Raw genomic sequence first — 18,464 nt, forward strand, 5'->3', positions numbered from 1 at the left:
GAAAATTACCTGACGTGACATGGCTAGATGTTGGATTTACTCTCTCGGGAGGAGTGACGGACTGCCGTAGAGTATGGTGCCGTTGACGACACCCGTTGATACCACAACAATTCCAAGACCTACAAGGCCATTTGCCGTGACTGTTCAGGCACGTTCTGCAGAGCCCTTCCAACGTTCATCCACGCTGCCACCGTTGAATTGCTGGCATTCGAACACTTGGTGACCGACTCGACCACACGATAGACATTGCTTGGTTGGCAGGTTTCGTGTTACTGGTAATACTACTGGACGTGGGATTTGATGTTTGATCCGTGGAGTGAGCTTGTAGAATACCCGTGTTTCCACTACTGCTGCGGGTTTCTGTCGGCATGCTGAAGTCCTGGGAGGTTGAAGGAAACTTCGCTCGCTGCTGTTACCAACCCCGACATGAACTCACCGAAAGTGTTGAGAGTCGCAAGCGGGTGTTGGTTCTTGTACATTGCCCAATAGAGTCGCAACGAGCCAGTCTCAGTTTCTCCACCAATTCTTGCATAAGAACCGGATATGCAAAGTGGTTTGACTGCTGCCCTGCTTTGAGGTGATCCACCAGATTTTGCATTGCTAGGCCAAAGTGCATGATGGTCTCTAGGCGATCGTGTCTTGGTGGAGGGATATGGTGTATTTTGATCAGCAGCGATTTAATGAGAAGCTCCGGTCTTCCAAACAGAGTAAGCTGGGTCTGGATAACGTGTGGTACACTTGCTTGCAAAAGTAGTCAACTTTTCACCGACTCCAGGGCGTTTCCCTCCAAGCATCGCTGAAGGCGAACCAAATTTTCCGCATCCGAGTAACCAGTTGGTAGCAGTAGACTGTTCATAGTTGCTGAAGAAAATGAGCCAATCCCCGGGTTTCCACTAAATAATGGTAGGTCTTTTCCTAAAACCTGTCGTGCTGCAATTTGCACCTGCGATAGTGTGCGAACGGAGGAAACGGGAACTGAAAGTGGGTCGGGTGGCAACTGAACCAAAAAATCTACTCGAATGTAGCTGGTCTAGACGGCATTGCACGGATATGATTCTGCTGCATAGATGCTTGAGCGGGATAAGCGGGAACAGCTGGTGTAGATTGCGTCAACACATGAACCGGAATCTCGTATGAAGTGAATAACGGGCCTGGTGGTTGCAATAATGGAGCTGGAAATTCCATCTGGACAGGCGCATTTAGGAATGGCCTTTGATCTACCTAATTCTGTGGCATTGGTGGTAGTGGAGAAACAGGGTCATTTGCTGAGTCTTTGGGAACCTGATTCAAATGGGGGAGTGTACGATTTTCCATTATGACTTCCGTCTGATCTTCCAGCGGCTATCTAGCCAATCCTTTACCTTTTGATCGTAACTTACAACCGATCCATCTACACCGATTATCCATCCGCCAGCTGTCGAAGAATTACTTGAAAATTCTCTAGAGATTCTCTCCTCACTTGCTGTGGTTTACGTTTCGATTCCAATTCCTCCTGCAGTTTACGCTCACGGATACGTTTTGCTTCCTCGGTGAGCTACTGGCGTTCTTCTTCCTCCAGTAGCTGCTTCTTGATGCGCTCTTCTTCTTGCAACGCTTGTTCTTCCATTCCATCAGCTGCTGTTGTTCGACAAGTTTCAGTTGTTCCGTCAGCAGTGCAGCCCGCATGATGGAACTTACGATTTCCGAAGGTTCAGGGCTTTTCTTTCCCTCCCGTGATCCTCCCTTTGAGCCCGCTTTTGACCCCTTCAGTGGACGTGTTTCTTCAACTGGCACTTTCAGGCGATCGTCATTGGGTTTTCCCTGCTTGAAGCATCGCTTAAAAACGTATGTGGTGCCCGGCTGCTGACTCATCGACACCAGCACAGCCAAAGTGCTCCCATAGCTTGCATCGGTTGCACTGGCCCATCGCGCATTCCGCCGAGTCCACCCGTTCACAGGACTAGCAATTCTAAGCGGAACCTTTATCATCCGCCATACTTCCTATACCCGAACAAATTTCGAAAATTCTGCGAACCACTTTATCGTCTTGCTGGAATGGCTGAATAAGTGTATGGTCCAAAATTACAAATTACAATACCCTTGTCAGTCTGATTTATGTAATGGTGGGAAGTTTTCCAAACGATCAGTTTTCACATTCCACCAAATTTTATACTGCACTTTTTATGTGTACCATAACGTCCCATTCATCCCATTGTATCAACCCAACTGTCATTCATTTTAGTTTGAAGAGTTCTACTTTCGAACTCTTTTCTCAACTACTTACATTGATTGAATGAGCGAGCTTCGTTACCCCTTCCTCCACCAATCCTAGCGTTGGCCATCGCAAAATCGGTAGAAATCGTGCCCCAGACAGATAAAGTTATAATTGCGTCCATTCATACACCTGGAATCAGCAGGAAGATGATTTTCAGGACAAAAGTTTCCTGCTGGCTGCTATTTCCGCTCGTTGTCGACGAGGAGCCGAAAATCGGTGCAGGACGCGGTGTGTAATTACCTCACGAGACCGACTAATGATGAGCGGCAGATTGCGACAATTTGCTTACAAAAAGTTTTTGCCCTATTTTCACTTCCCTTCCGCCGATTTTCACAAAGCGGCAAACTTCAGGTAAAGTGGTAACGAATGAACCAATTAGGGCATTTCCCCCTCGCTCTGGCTGAAAAGGATTAAATAAAGTCATCTCCGGAAGAGAGTTATGAAACGCGATGCATTTGTCATTCCTGATCTGTGGGGGGGGGGGGGTCACTCTGCTATCAGACGACGACTGCTTTATTTATTACGCTGCAAACTGCCTCCCTCGGGTGGCCTACAGGGTTAAATGGGGGAGCACAATTTACAGCCTGTTGCTTTTGAAAGATGGATTACCTCTTGCGACTCGCAACATATCGATAATAAATAGCCACTTGTGAGGGCTACATTTATCAAACCTCGATACATCACATCGTTGGTAGCCGGGCCAGTGCTCTGCTGGTATGGACAGTAAATAGTGTCATCGTTCCTTACCACCGCCTTCTCCATTCTGCAGGCGGAAAACCGTAGTACAGTTCCAGGGATAACGATACAGCTGTTGCGCATGTCGGTCGTTGTCGACATATTTAGACGATGGCAGTGACGTAAGGTGGGGCTTTTCGGCCTTCCGGTTTCGTAAATAGAGCGGAAGTTTATCTTAATGGGTATCAATATCCGACACGGGATTGAGTCCTGGTACTGATTCTAGCTTAAACGAGTTGTATTTTCTCGTGAAATGGATTTGTCGTTCAGAAATACTTTTGCCGTAGATTAATACCCAGAAATGGGCAGTCAGTTTTTTGTCGGCCAAATACAGCAGTTGGCACTGGGGACGCCTACAAACAGTGGACGAAATATGCGTACCAAAAGATAAGCAATTATAACGGAATTAAAAGGAAAAGAATAACCTTCCCCAAAGCTCTTCACAGGAGGCTTCACTAAATGGTTCGAAATAATAAATTATTGTGTTTGCGCTATTGAAAGTTTCTAACATTTTCATTTTAGGGTTTGGTCGAAAGTTACGTAACGCAATAGGGGGAGGGGAAGTGTAGGAGAGGGTTTACATTTGTTACACTTTGTTTAAAGGAGGACTCGGTAGAGTTACGCATAACAATGATGTTCTACAAAAAATAGTAAGGCATTCCATAGGTACAAAACTGATGAAGTGTTGAAAAACTCTAACCCTGAAAATGCCGATCTGACCGGTGTTTTCTGAATTGGTAAAACACTGTTTTAAGGGGGTAATACCGTTTGAACCCCGTTTTCACCCTCTAACTTCGTCTACTTGAGATATAGAAAATTGTCGTCTTGCACAAAGTTTCTTAAAATGACTTCATGTACAATGTTTCCATAGATTTTAATAAAACATTTAAAAAAATATCTTAGTGTATACCCCCCTTAAGAAAACATTTTCACCTCTCAAATAAAGCCCTCCAAAAATGATGAAACATTCAACAAACTTCAAAATGTTACAAATTTTACTGGGGGGGGGGGGGGAGGTGGTAGGGGGGTCTTCAGCATTTTTTGACGTAGAACTACGTCTTTGTCGACTATAGTGGGGTGCAAATCAAAAAATATGCGTGATGAAATAGTGTTTCAAACACGCCAATCGATAGGATATTACATTACAAATCTGCTGAAATAAATATTTTTTTTTCAAAACATTTGAAAAATGTACAAATGGTAATTTTATCTCTGTTTTCATGAATTAAACGTTTTCCCCAAACCCAGTCGTCATAATCTTGTACCACTTGGTTGCACATCATTCTGTTTGAACCTGAAAAGATTGGTCATTATCGGTTTCATAGCTTGTTTTTGTTGTTAAGGAATCCAATTTTGACTGACAAAGGGGCGCGCCTTTGGAGGGTGTTTCAACACTCCGAAGAATATAAATAGCGGAACCTTTCAGTTAGAATCGATTCCGTGCGATGAAGGCAAGAATGACAACTGTATCAAAACTGAATACTTCATCATTTCTCAATAGTGATGGAGTAATACGACATGCACTAAACTAAGGACACGGGATATACTACAATAGATCAAATTACTGGTCGCAGTGGTGTGGGACATAACAGAGGAAAAAAAAAACCTGAAAAGATATAAAACAGCACTGCTGTCGTGCCTATGATCATTACTGCTTCGGACGGCGTGAAATTTGGTCCTGCAGCAAGCAGGAGCAAGTCAGCGGATAAAGGCGTGATCCTCTTCATAACCAGTGATGGGGTGGGTCCCGTTTAACTAAACCAAAACGTGGAAAAGTTATACATGCGTCGCCAAGCTTAGGGATGAGGTGGCAAAACTCAAATTGTTCCCGCGATTCTAGATATGAAGCGTAGGAACAAAGATCATGTGCGTCAGCCTACAGCAGTACAAGTCGGTTGGTGACCTACTGAAAAACAGTACGGTCGAGCTTTACACCCACGATTTGCCTTCGGTGAAACCATTGAAGGTTGTTTTACAAGGACTGCCGTCGTATGAAACGGTTGCCGTAAACAATGAACTGGTGAGGCTTGGATTGAAACCAGAGGCAGTCCACCCAATTAGTCGACGGCCTATGCCCAATACTAACTATTGTGACCAACTGTTTCTGGTCCACTTCACGAAGGGCTCCACCACCTTTGCTGCGCTGAAGAGCAACATACGTGACCTGTTTCTACTGGAAATCCTACAAACCACAACACCGTGATGTGACCCAATGCACAAGTTGCCTCTCCTTCGGCCATTGCACAAAGAACTGTCATATGAAATCACGCTGCGACAAGTGTGCTATGGCCCACTCGACGGCGACCTATGCTCAAGCTGATTACACCGAGCCGTGCGTGAATTGCGGCGGTACTCACCTTTCCACTACCCGGTACTGCCCCAAGCGAACGGAATACATCAACATCAGGAAGAAGGTGACTACTAGCAACCAACCAGGCCGGCATCGAAACAAAAGTAATCCAGCAATCCAGCCTCGTCACCTGGTCCAAAATCTCACCCTCAACAATCAACAAGCTGCCCCTCAGCTCAGCATCGCCTCACTGCTGCTGCAGCTTTGCCAAATCAAGCTTCTGCCTCGGCGCCTGGACTTTCGTATGCCCGTGTTGCCTCAGTTGATTCAGTTGACGAATCTCCGCTTACATCGGAGGAATTAGTTACGCTGGTTGCAAAGGTGATCGTCATCCTGCACACCTGCAAGACTCGATCTGAACAGCTTCATGCTGTCTTATCTCTCGTCACCAAGTATGGACCGTGAAGCTATAAAAATAGCAATTTGGAGCGCTTGCTCGCTGACGAACAAGCATAGAGAGCTACTCGATTTCTCAATACCAACGAGGTCGACATTGCTATCATCACCGAGACGCACTTGAAGCCCGAACTGAACGTATTCCTTCCAGACTTCCGGCTCGTCAGACGTGACCACACCTGCTTCGGGGGTGGGGGAGTAGCCATCGGCTGCTACCAAACTTCCAGATGAAAACAGTCGAAGCCATCGGAGTGGAGGTGAGCACATCACTTGGGCCAATAACCATCATCGTGGCCTACTGCCCTAAGCAAACCAACATCAGGGACGGGTCGTCAGTGGCCCTCCGGAAAGACATCATCAAACTCACCCGGAGGTGCGGGAAATTTATCATCGCTGAACGCAAAACACCAAGCTTGGGGCAACGGTCGGAGCAATCGAAACGGCACCATCCTGAATGAAGACCTGCAAAAAGGCCATTATACCATCTTGGCCCCGGACACTCCCACCCGGTTGAGTCGGTCTGGTGTTCATGCGACCATCGACATCTTCGTCAGCAACATGGGACACAACATCTCGCAACCTGTGACCTTTCAGGAGCTGAGCTCGGACCACTACCCGGTGGTGGCCGAAGTAGGCTTCTCGGCTAACAGTTTTCAAGCATTCCGGTGAAACTATCATCGTGTTGAATGGGATCGGTTCCAGCACTGTGTCGACACCGCCGTTAACTACGAAGTACATCCGGACGCCCCCGAAGACGTTGACTGCGTTTCTTAGAAGAGGTGATATCGCGAGCCAGGGAACATCACGTGCCAGTATCCGGACAGGTGAGAAATACTCTGAACCTTGATAGTCCCTCTAAAAACTTTATCAGACTCCGTAACACCATGCGTAGGCCGTACTAACGTACTGGACTGCCTGCCTTGAAGACCCATTGCAACCGTCTAACAAAAATAATCCAAACCAGGATGGTGGACCTCAGAAATGAGGACTTCAGTAACAGCTCTCTCCCAGATTATGCTAAACCCTTCTGGAAGCTGACCAAAATCCTAAAATAAAAAAAAACAAGACCCATTCTACCACTTGTGCCGTTGAATCAACCTAATGATTCAGTCGTCGATCTGATAACCCCTGAACAGAAGGCTGATGCTATAGGTCAACACTTCATCAGATCTCATAATCTCGGGCTGAACATTAAATACTACAGTTGCGGTAAAGACAGCCAATCGCCACCGAATTCCCAACAACTTTCTTGTCCGAGGTTACGGCTTACGAACTATTGGCCTATACTAAATCGGCAGCACAATTAATCATCAATAAAAAAAGCGAAATGAGCAATGAAAAATCTCAAATTGGCCACTAAATACTACAGGGGTGCACCAATAAACAAAAAACAAGTTGCAATAGAAATGAAGAAAAAGGCAATAAACAAATAAAAAGCTTCTTTTAATAATTTGAATGTGAGCGGTAAAAATGGCAAAAAGGGCAATAGTAAATAAAATACGCTCATTTATTTAAGGATGAATCTCCACTAAATTAGGAAATTTGAGCACTAAATAACAAGATGTACAAGATGCGAGTGTTATGTCTGTTTGTCTATGGTTCGATGAAGATTTGCAGGTTTTCAAAAGATATTGTTTCCGTTCTTAGTGACCTTCATGGCCAATAAAATGCTCAATTTATTTTTCAGAGTGCTAATTTTATACGTTTCTTGCTCATTTCTTATTTTTTGTTGAGCGTTTTTGAAATTTTCCCTGGGGCATTCATTGTGCTTTTTGTGTCTTTTTTACCTTTATATTGCTCAAATGGCATTTTCTAGTGCTCTTTTGTGACGTATATATTGCTCAAACAGCTGTTTTTAGTGCTCTTTTGATTTTGTTTAATGGTACCTTTTTCAATGAGACCCACATTCGTTAATCTTCTTTATCGACATCGACTTTGTTAGCCAAGACACAGTATCACTATTTATCGCTGTCTTGAAAATACCATATAGAAATTGATCTGGGTTATTGGCTCATAAACTTTCAATTTAAAGGAATATTTCCTGAATATCATTGGAATTTTGTTTTATTTTATATTACGCAGTGTTCGTTTTTGATTGCTCATTTTTACTTTCCTGCATGAATTATTTTCATTTCTTCAAGAACGATTCATATTTTACGATGGCTCATCCTCATGTTCAAGCATACATTTATCTTCTGGTTCCTGGAACTTTTTCAGTTTTTAAAAGATATTTTCATTTTTTTTCTTGGGGAAATAATCACGATTTTACAGCATAATTGGATTAAAACAGTGATAACTGTGCGCTTTGAGTGGGACATTTTATATTTATTTATTGCGGTTATTCAATATGACATTGCTCATTTTGCCACTTTTATGGGAAAATATGTTCAACTGCAGGTGACGAAAGTGAGTTATTTAGTGCTCAAATTTCCTAATTTAGTGGAGATTCATCCTTAAATAAATGAGCGTATTTTATTTACTATTGCCCTTTTTGCCATTTTTACCGCTCACATTCAAATTATTAAAAGAAGCTTTTTATTTGTTTATTGCCTTTTTCTTCATTTCTATTGCAACTTGTTTTTGTTTATTGGTGCACCCCTGTAGTATTTAGTGGCCAATTTGAGATTTTTTATTGCTTGTCCTTTGTTAATTAGGGTACGTATATATTTTAGTCATACTAAATCATCTAAAAATATGAAGGGTTTCTACCGAATTCTGAATCTGGAACTCAAACACCTGAGTTCCAGATTCTTCAACCATCTGGCACTGATTTTTAATCAGCGCCTCAGACTTGGCTACTTCCCCTCGTGCTGGAAGTCAGCTAAAGCCATCTCCATTCGGAAACCTGGGAAAGATCCATTCTCTCCTTCAAGCTACCGACCCATCAGTCTTTTGTCGGGGTTATTCAAGCTTATTGCTCGAGTAGCAGTTTGGCTTCCGTAAAGGTCGCTCGACGGTTCACCAGCTGACTCGAGTAACAAACATTCTCAGACGGCACAAGTCTGTATGTAAAAAATCTGCCATGGCATTGTTGGACGTTGAAAAAGCGTTCGACAATGTTTGGCATGATGGCCTGGTCAACAAATTGCAGCGATACGGTCTTCAAATCTTCCTAGTGAAGAAAATAAAAATTACCTCTCGGACAGGACGTTCCGAGTCTCTCTCAATGGCATCACATTGGATGTTTTCCACATCCCTGATGGTGGATCACTTTCTCTGTTCGTAGATGACACATCCATCTTTTTTAAGGGTAGGGTCATCGGAGCTCTGACCGCCAAACTTCAGAGAGGCCTAAATGTCCTGTCAGAATATTCCAAATCACCTAGACTTGTTCCGTCTGAGGATAATAACATCAACTTGAACGGCACAGTGATGGAATGGTCAAAAGAGGTAGTGTACCTCGGCCTTACACTCGAGCTTTCAGGGAACACATTGACAAAACAAAAACCAAATGTAACATCCTGATGAGATCCTAATATCCACTCATCAACAGGAGATTCACCCTGTCCCCGAAAAACAAACATGCTGTCTATAAGCAAATAATCCTTCCTGTAATAGAACACGGTATGTCAACCTGGGAGAGTAGCGCAAATTCCCATCACCTCAAATTACAAATAGTCCCAAACAAGTTTTTGAGAATTATCCTCAACAGTCCTCCACGAATGAGGAACTCTGAGGTCCATCGCCTGGCTGGTCTTCAGACGCTGTTTTTAAGTTACAGCAAATTGTTTTTCCGCAAGTATTTGAAAAAAATTAGTTTTCTATTTTGTCCAATATTTCACAAATTATTTTTTTAATACCATTTACATTTCGGCTAATGTCTGCCATCTCGCTCTTTAACACGATGTCCATATGAGCAGCAATGTGATCTCTCATGCCAGTGATCGAGTCCGAGAGTTGAAATACATTCTTCATCTCTAACTCTATCATTTTGACGCGCGAGATCTGATCATTCTGCTCGTCACAACTCTGATCTGATAGTCAATTTTCACACTTGAACAGAACATTTGCATTTTTCGTGGTAAGCTTTGCCTGAGTTCTCGTAAACGTAGTGCATTGGCAATGAAATAGACGAGCACACTTACCCACACAGAGAACCGGTAAATCACTCACCACAACCGTCCCATCGCAACCGAGATGGAAAATTACAGGTGGGCAGTAGGGTGTTTCATTTTGAAAAAAGTGATGAATTTTTGATAGGCCACCCTCCAGTTCGATTCATAGCCCCAAAATATGAACCTGTGCAAAAAATGGTAAAGATTGATGAAGGTTTAGAGGTCGCGCCAATGATTTGGATTTTGTATGGAGATTTTGGTGAATTAGTATGGGAAATTATTGATTTTCGTTTACATTGCTCTAACTTTGGTTGTAGTTGTCCAAACGTTGAAAAAAAAAAATATGTGGTTGTCATGACAATGATCAACAAGCCTGTTGTTGTTGCGATGAAATTGGCGTTGTTGCCTTGTACATATTCATCTGTCAATTTACCCTATTTTGCCATTTTTTCACATTTTTATAATTCTTGATACGCTGCAAAACTGAGCGTAGCAACTGTAGGCTTTTTGTTTATTACCATAGCAATAACATACTAAATTTTTTCGACATTTGGACAAGTAGAAGCAAAGTTATAGCGATATAAGCGATTTTTTAAATTCTTCCATAGTAATTCCCATACAAATTTCAAATCATTGGCGCGACCTCTAAACCTTCATCAATCTTTACCAATTTTTGCACAGGTTCATATTTTGGGGCTATGAATCGAACTGGAGGGTGGCCCATCAGAAATTCATCACTTTTTTAAGAATGAAGCACCCTAGTGGGCAGGAACTCACGGTAGGAACTCACAGTGTTGGTGAGTTCTTTTCCGTTAATGTTCACCAAAAGTTCACTATTTTGCCATACAGAAATCCAAAACAAAAATTTGTATGGGTGGATTTGGACAGTTTTTGACCTGTGGTGTATGTTGGTCACAAATGCCGTGCCAAACTGATTTCCTACGCAATCAATCAATCTTTGATGTGAATTTCGCTAATAAACACGAGGAGCATTTCTTATAGCAAACTTGCCATAACAAAATGGGCATGGTTCATTTTAGTAAACAAACTAACACTTCTTCCTACTGTGTCACCTATGTATTAGGCGCCTTTGACTGCAACAGAATACTCTTTCTAGCATTCAGCACTGCGATGCAAGTGTGAAAGAGTAAGCTGTCTTGTTCTGTCGTGCCTCCGTCAGTTTTATCACTGTCAGTTTGTCCAAAAGTGTCAGATTGTCGAAAAATGTCAAGACCATGTGAGCTATGGTGCATCTATATGTGGTTGACAGGGATAGGGTCCCCCTGCTACACACAGCAAAAAATACACTGAGAAAATGCATCCAATTTTTTTTTGTTGTTTTAATAAATGTACCTAAAGTGATCTGCCCCTAGGGTGTATGAGTAGGTGTGGTGTCACGCGAGGGACGTATGCAACAGTCGCCAATTGATTTTTTTTTGTAAATATGAGTTCTTTGGTATACAAAAACAATTGGAGGGCCAAGAATTGTAATCAACTGATTAACCTAGCCCAGTGGCAGGCGCGTAGGCAACATGTTATACAGTGACAGCGGGCCCAGCACAGCAAAATAAATGATTTGAGCCCGGGACATGCTGCCTACTGTCAAACGCTGCTGTTGATATAGGCTTTGTCACTGGCCTGGATTAACCGAATCAAAAGTTGAATTCGTAAAATCGATTTAAATGCTGTACAACGCTCATGCTCTCATATCATGACAAAGCTACGTCAAACAGCTGATAACGGACCTCATTCAAACGTTCATTGATTTGTAGAAACGTGCCGTAGCTTCATTTAAAATATATCACTTTTTCTTTTCACAAAAATGTGTTTTCTCATAAGCCCAAAAGAAAATTCTTATTTTTCAGTAATCACCCGTTAAATGTGTACCAAAGGAAGTCAACTTCCAAACTGAAATAATTTCTGCGATCACATGAATTATTCAAAAATAATTGGTCCATCTCATAAGCGTACTTGAGAGATAGGGGGCTTACTATATATAATTATATAAATTTTATATTTTACCTCTCAGAATTCCATGCAACTTCGCATTGGTCGCTAGAGTTCACCAACTCGAGAAGATGGGAAACTCCGAAATTATTTTAGTCTGCAACTTTATTTTCATTGACAAGTGAGGGAGCGGAGAGGATCCAGGAAGCTCCTATCCAACTCAACCCCCTGCAGTGAGATTCAGTTCTTGACGCTGCCGAAATCATCAGCAGCGCTGCTACGCCAAAACACATTTTAGCTCCAATAAGTTACAACTTTAATTGCGGCAAGGTGGCAACAAATGTAATACCATCAAAACCATACCTAACTTCTCGCAATGGTCAGTTAAAAATTCAATTAGTTGCTTTCGAATTGACGAGCACTATTTGCGTAAATCATGCTTAACAATAACGTTATCTAGAAAACTTTCTCTATTTTCTCTGTCAATAGAAGGTGGATATTAATTCTAAACAAGTCAATCAATTGGAATTTCATCTACGAATCTGCTAAAATGAACACTTTATCAAGTTTAAAAAGGCCACTTTTGAAAATTGCACGAATGTGCAACTGTTGCTATAATAATTAAAATTATCACTGCGAAAAGCACTTTCCCAAACACAGATTTAAAAATTGAATTCACTTCGGTCTCACCGCGTGTGGTGAGTGGTAGTGTCATCATCAACAGCAGCTGCCGGCAAGCGCGAGCTGCAGTCCACTGTGAGGTTCATTCGCCGAAGAACACCTTAATAGCTCAGCATTACTAAACCATCACGACAAAACGGTTCTTTTCAGGACCACCATAAATTTGTTAAATAATATTTTATGGACACTTCTCGCGTTAACTGTCAAATAGACCAATAGATCGATTCTCTTCATCGACTCTCTCTTTCGTTAATAACTCGGTTCCAAAAACACGTTCAGCTGCTATTCTCGTCTAATACGCTTAATAATGCATGAATGCAGCCAAGTTATCAACGAAAGACAGAGTCGATGAAGAAAATCGATCAATGTGGATTGGTCTATTTGAAAAGTGACGTGAGACGTGTCAAGGTCATTAGTTGGATGTTAGTTCCCATAAGCATAAAATACCATGTATTGTAAGGCACCATTGGGGGTGCAATTTCAAAAATCAAAGTCGGTCGTGGTATGAAAGGTGTCTGATTTTGATCCAGAGACGATGGATTCTAACTCTTAATAAAGGGTGATACGGTCAAAATTTGGTCAATATCAACTTGACGTATTTCTTTCAATTTTGCATTTAAAAAACCTGAACACCCCTCATTTTGAAGGTGTGTGTGCGTAGAATGTTGCTCCTATTTTGATTTTGGAATTCACTCTTCAGTTTTCAAAATGCCGTCCAAGCAAGAAGAGCAGCGTATCAAAATTTTGCTCGCGCATCGCGAAAATCCGAGCTACTCGCACGCAAAGTTGGCAAAATCGCTAAAAGTTGCCAAATCAACCGTTACAAATGTAATTAAAGTGTTTGGGGAACGTTTTTCGACAGCCAGGAAGTCTGGATCGGGGGGAAATCGAAAACCGGAAGCCGCTGAGACGACAAAGAGAGTTGCCGGTAGTTTCAAGCGAAACCCTAACCTCTCTCTCCGAGATGCCGCAAATAAGCTGGGCGTATCGTCTACAACCGTGCATCGAGCCAAAAAACGAGCCGGACTATCGACTTACAAGAAGGTAGTGACTCCAAATCGCGATGATAAACAAAATACGACGGCCAAAGCGCGATCCCGGAAGCTGTACACGACGATGCTGACGAAGTTTGACTGCGTGGTAATGGCCGACGAAACCTACGTCAAAGCCGACTACAAGCAGCTTCCGGGACAGGAGTTTTATACGGCAAAAGGAAGGGGAAAGGTAGCAGATGTTTTCAAGCACATGAAACTGTCAAAGTTCGCAAAAAAATATCTGGTTTGGCAAGCCATCTGTACCTGTGGCTTGAAAAGCAGCAATTTCATAGCTTCCGGGACTGTCAACCAAGAAATTTACGTGAAAGAGTGTTTGAATAAACGTCTGCTGCCTTTCCTGAAGAAACACGGTTGTTCCGTACTGTTTTGGCCGGATTTGGCATCTTGCCATTACGGTAAAAAGGCCATGGAGTGGTACGCCGCCAACAACGTGCAGGTGGTTCCCAAGGACAAGAACCCTCCCAACACGCCAGAGCTCCGCCCAATTGAGAAATACTGGGCTATTGTCAAGTGGAACCTAAAGAAGACCAAAAAAACTGCTAAGGGCGAGCAGCAGTTCAAGACAAACTGGCTTTCTGCGGCGAAGAAGGTGGACAAGGTGGCTGTACAAAATCTGATGGCAGGGGTCAAGCGTAAGGCCCGGCAATTCGGATTTGGAAAAGCGGAAGCCTAACTGAATATTTTTCCTGAATTTTATACTAATTGAACTTGAAAAAGAAATTTAATTTGATTTTTTAAATAAACGATTTCACCGATTTACACGCGTTTTCCCTTGACCAAATTTTGACCGTATCACCCTTTATGTCAATCGATAGGAAATTTTTCTTCAAATCTGTTAAAATTTAGACCTTATCACTATAGTAGATTGCACGAATGTGCAATTGTTCCTACAGTTGAAATTATCACCGCTTGCCTGAGTAAAGCGCTTTTCCTAACACAGATTTCAAATTTGAATTCCATTCGGTCTCACCGAACGATTGTTCTTTCAATCACCGCTTGGTGGTGGTGTTTTCTAGTACACAACGAAAACTCCCCGCAAGCAGCTAGCTATCCATCCAAGTAACCAACAAGCCCGCTAATTCACCTTTTTGCAATATAAAGCTGATGCAGGGCTAACATAGGGTCATGCTAAGCTTTATATTAGCCGCATATTAGCCTTATATTGTAGGCGAATTAGCGGGCGTTAGAGGCGTTTCCGTGATGGGAATAGTGGTTGCCCTAACACAGTCGCTGAATTTTGATACCAATCACTGAGCATGCGAGGGGGGGGGGGGGGTACGTTTTTGTATGCCTTTTGATGCAAATTTTAAGCCCCTCCTATTAAGAGAATTATGCCAACAAAAAATATTGCCGGATTCTCTCAATAGAAGCGGCTTATAATTTGCATCAAATAAACGTAGATACCGTCCGGTATGCTCAGTTTCTGTGATTGATGTGTTTTCCCTAATACATATTTTATTTCGACACCGCTATCATCTCCAAGAACATTGAGAAAAATATTCCACAGTATTGTTATAAACTGGCTTCCAAGCTTCCAACACATCGGTACTTTTCAGGACCACAAATGACTCATAAAAAAGTCAACTAAAGAGTTCAAGTAAGAGCTTGTATCCAAGACATATCGTTCAGGACACCGACAGAGCACCTCAGAAACATAACTCTCAAATTGCTTCCAAATTTTAACCTACTTTTTCAGTGATAACGAGTTAATAAATTAATAATATTTACTATACTTTTGCAGTGACATCAAACATACACAATAAGAAAAACTCATGTTAATTTAGGTGCTCTGAGACTGACACATACGAGCGTCAATTTTGACATAAAATTAAGCCATAATAAACGCGAAATTCAGCTCAATCAAACGTACTTTTCGTCGAGTAACAAACGTGTAAAATTAGGAATTTTTAAATGTGTACCTTTCGTAGTCCTACGTCAAATCTACGGTCGTGCCTTGGATACAACCTCTTACTTTTTCTAAGTGTGCTCCATACACATTTCAAATGCAATGCGGAAAGCCAAGTTACAACCAATCGCCTCCAAATTTTGCACACACTCACTTAGAAATAACTAATTTTACCCGTGACGGAATCCCTCTCGGAAAGGATGAGACGTAAACAAACATGTCATGTAAAATTAAGTGCTTCAAGACCAAGGAATCCAAAATATCTCCAAATGACAAAATGACAAGCGATCAACGAACCGAATGATAACGCTTTGTCAGAAGTGGAAAGCAATAATGATATAATCTTCTTCCTTTTTTCTCATGACAAGCAGTCCGTGACACACCGCTCACTCAGGGCGGTAGAAGGAAACGAGCAAATTTTTGGCAAGCTGCTACACGAAGTAAAGCCGAAGATGAAACACGTGTGTCAATGGGAATATTTTTGTTATGTCTTTTCTCGATTCAGATAAAGCTGTGTCCTCATCCATGCATATTGCAACAAAGCAGGCAAGCAATATATCATTGTCCTTCTACCGCTCCGATCGAGTTGTGCTACAGAGCGAATTTGTCATGGTAGTCGTAGCAACCGTTTTGTCTGTATCGTTGGTTGCTTCATGTGTTTGGATTCGCTGTTCAAGACTGAACAGATCGTTTCTCGACGAAAAGTACGTACGATTGAGCTAAATTTCGCGTCTATTACACTGTACACAAATACCATCCTCTGTTCGAATGAAACCTCATACAATTCCAACCGAAACATCTAAATCGCTTTTCCGAATGGTAGCTGCAACCGGATGACGGATGTTTTGTAATCCGATGAATTTCCACTCGAATACAGGATGAACAATGTTATGAAAAGGGATAGAGCCTTCAGTTGCAATGCGTAATGATCGCTGCAGAATGATTGTCGTCCTTAACTGAAATGGATATGGTACTGGTTCAGCCCCATAACGGAAATCATTCAAAATGATGATGCAAAATAATTCTATCGAACGTCATTTGCTGATCTGAGCTGACAAACGAGGTGGAAGTATAGCCATTGCTATCATAGCTAATACGAACATGGGTAAAGCATGGAAATCGAAGGTTGTCTATTTTGTGGTGGAGGAAGTTTCCTCTACCAACGGTGAATCTTTGAATCCATGGAATGGCTATTCAGAATGGAAATATAAACAATCGAATTAAATATCTTATTAAAAGTATGTCTTACATGTCATACTATTCGTAAATTCAGTGCCAACATTTCAAAGGGGCGTAATTGCTTTTGAAAACAATGGCTTGAGCTATCGATTTCTCGCAAATAAAAGCCCATCCCTTTAAATTAACAATGCTAGCTGGTAAAGGAAACATTCTTCTACCTGCTGGTTTTATTAATTTTCATGAGCATGCTTTTATTCGCGAGAAAACGATGGCTAAAGCCATTATTTACAAATGCAATTGCGCCCCTTTGAAATGTTGACACTGAATTGTTGTTCTCTGAGCGCTGTATGTTTGACAGCCAATTTCCAAATAAAAATCATCCTTTATTTGGATGACAGTCATATGGATGCTCATCATCTGACGACCATAAGACAATCATCCGAAATTCGGATGCATATTGTTGAAGAGCTCGAGCAATGCAATAATCATTCGAAATATTGAGGATGTTTTCGTACAGTGTATGGCTCAATTTTATGTCAAGCTCGTACACTCCCGATTATAAGTTTAAGGACACCCCCAAAAAAACATGACAAATTTGTTATGTTCATATCTCTGTCATGTTACGTTCAATTTTCGTTCTCTTTCGATAATTTGAAAGGTATTGAATGGAACTTTCCTCGTAGGCAAATAGTTCAATATAGTTTTCAAATTTGGTGTGCCCCAAAGTTACAATATTTTTCAAAATTTACTCTGAAGAATCGTGATTGATTTTCTCAGAATTGGGTTGGCCAAATAAAAGTAGTAGTAGAACACTTATGCTATACCATTCTACCATTCAAATAACCTTTGGAGATCGAAAATTGAACGTAAAATGAGAGATCATTGAACAAAACATATTTACGTCAATCTATCCAGCGGGACAAACTTAACGAATTTCAAAGTTGACACGTGTTTTGGAATGTACCAATAGCGTACCATAGCGTACCTTCAAGGATTTTGAACGTACCTCAAAGCTTCCCGGAAAACCCGTGTCTCGCTGGATAGACATACGATTTCAGCAGTGACTGAGTCGATCGACCAGATTGCTACGGAAATGTGACGTACTAAATGCGTACTTTACGAATCTGGCATTCATTTTTAACGTACCTCTTATTTTCACTTAAATGCTTATACTAAACTTTTTAAATCGTTTTGTATATAAATTTTGGGCACGGAATTGGATTCCTCAATAAATTTAAGCCCGACTTCATATAAAAAACACTATACTTAAGTGCATTCTAGCCAATTTGAGGACCAAAAACAGTTTTTTTTTTAATTTGCATCCTTTAAAAATTAACTGATTTCGAACAAAACCGTTAATTTCGTGAATAATTATGGAGACACACTGTGCTGCTTGGAAACCTTCATCATAAGAAAAACCTTGATAACTTTCTGGTCGATCATGACCAACGTACCTAACTGGAATTCACTTTCTGATAGAATTTACCAGTGATTTAAATAAGAAATAATATTATTTAAAAAATTACATTTTTTTGATAATACATTAAAGAAAACCTGTTGGTACGTTGGTCATGATTGATCAGAAAGTGTTGGATATTCAGGAATAATTTCTGATAGATATCTGATCATTTGATTATGTTTTCTCTAATGTATCATCGAAAAAATGTAATTTTTGGAATAATATAATTTTTTTTATTTAAAACACTGGTAAATTCTATCAGAAAGTGAATTCCAGTTAGGTACGTTGGTCATGACCGATCAGAAAGTTATCAAGGCTTTTTTTATGATGGATTTTTCCAAGCAACACCGTGCGTCTCCATAATTATTCATGAAATTAACGGTTTTGTTCGAAATTAGTATATTTTTAAACGATGCAAATTAAAAAAAAAAACTGTTTTTGGTCCTC

General features: G+C 41.3%; 1 protein-coding gene across 1 annotated transcript in view; it reads right to left on the reverse strand.

Moving 5' to 3' along the window:
• Positions 1-1,455: 1,455 nt before the first annotated feature.
• LOC135714712 (5-hydroxytryptamine receptor 1-like) overlaps positions 1,456-18,464 on the reverse strand; it is a 78,210-nt gene continuing 61,201 nt past the window's right edge. Inside the window, exon 3 of the mRNA XM_065238106.1 lies at positions 1,456-1,980. Within this exon, the coding sequence (XP_065094178.1) occupies positions 1,456-1,980 (525 nt within the window). The remainder of the gene's footprint in view (positions 1,981-18,464) is intronic.

The sequence above is a fragment of the Ochlerotatus camptorhynchus genome, unplaced genomic scaffold, assembly GCF_037179485.1.
Source record: "Ochlerotatus camptorhynchus isolate MF236.1 unplaced genomic scaffold, CSIRO-AGI_Acam_v1.1 ptg000698l, whole genome shotgun sequence".
Lineage (NCBI taxonomy): Eukaryota > Metazoa > Arthropoda > Insecta > Diptera > Culicidae > Ochlerotatus > Ochlerotatus camptorhynchus.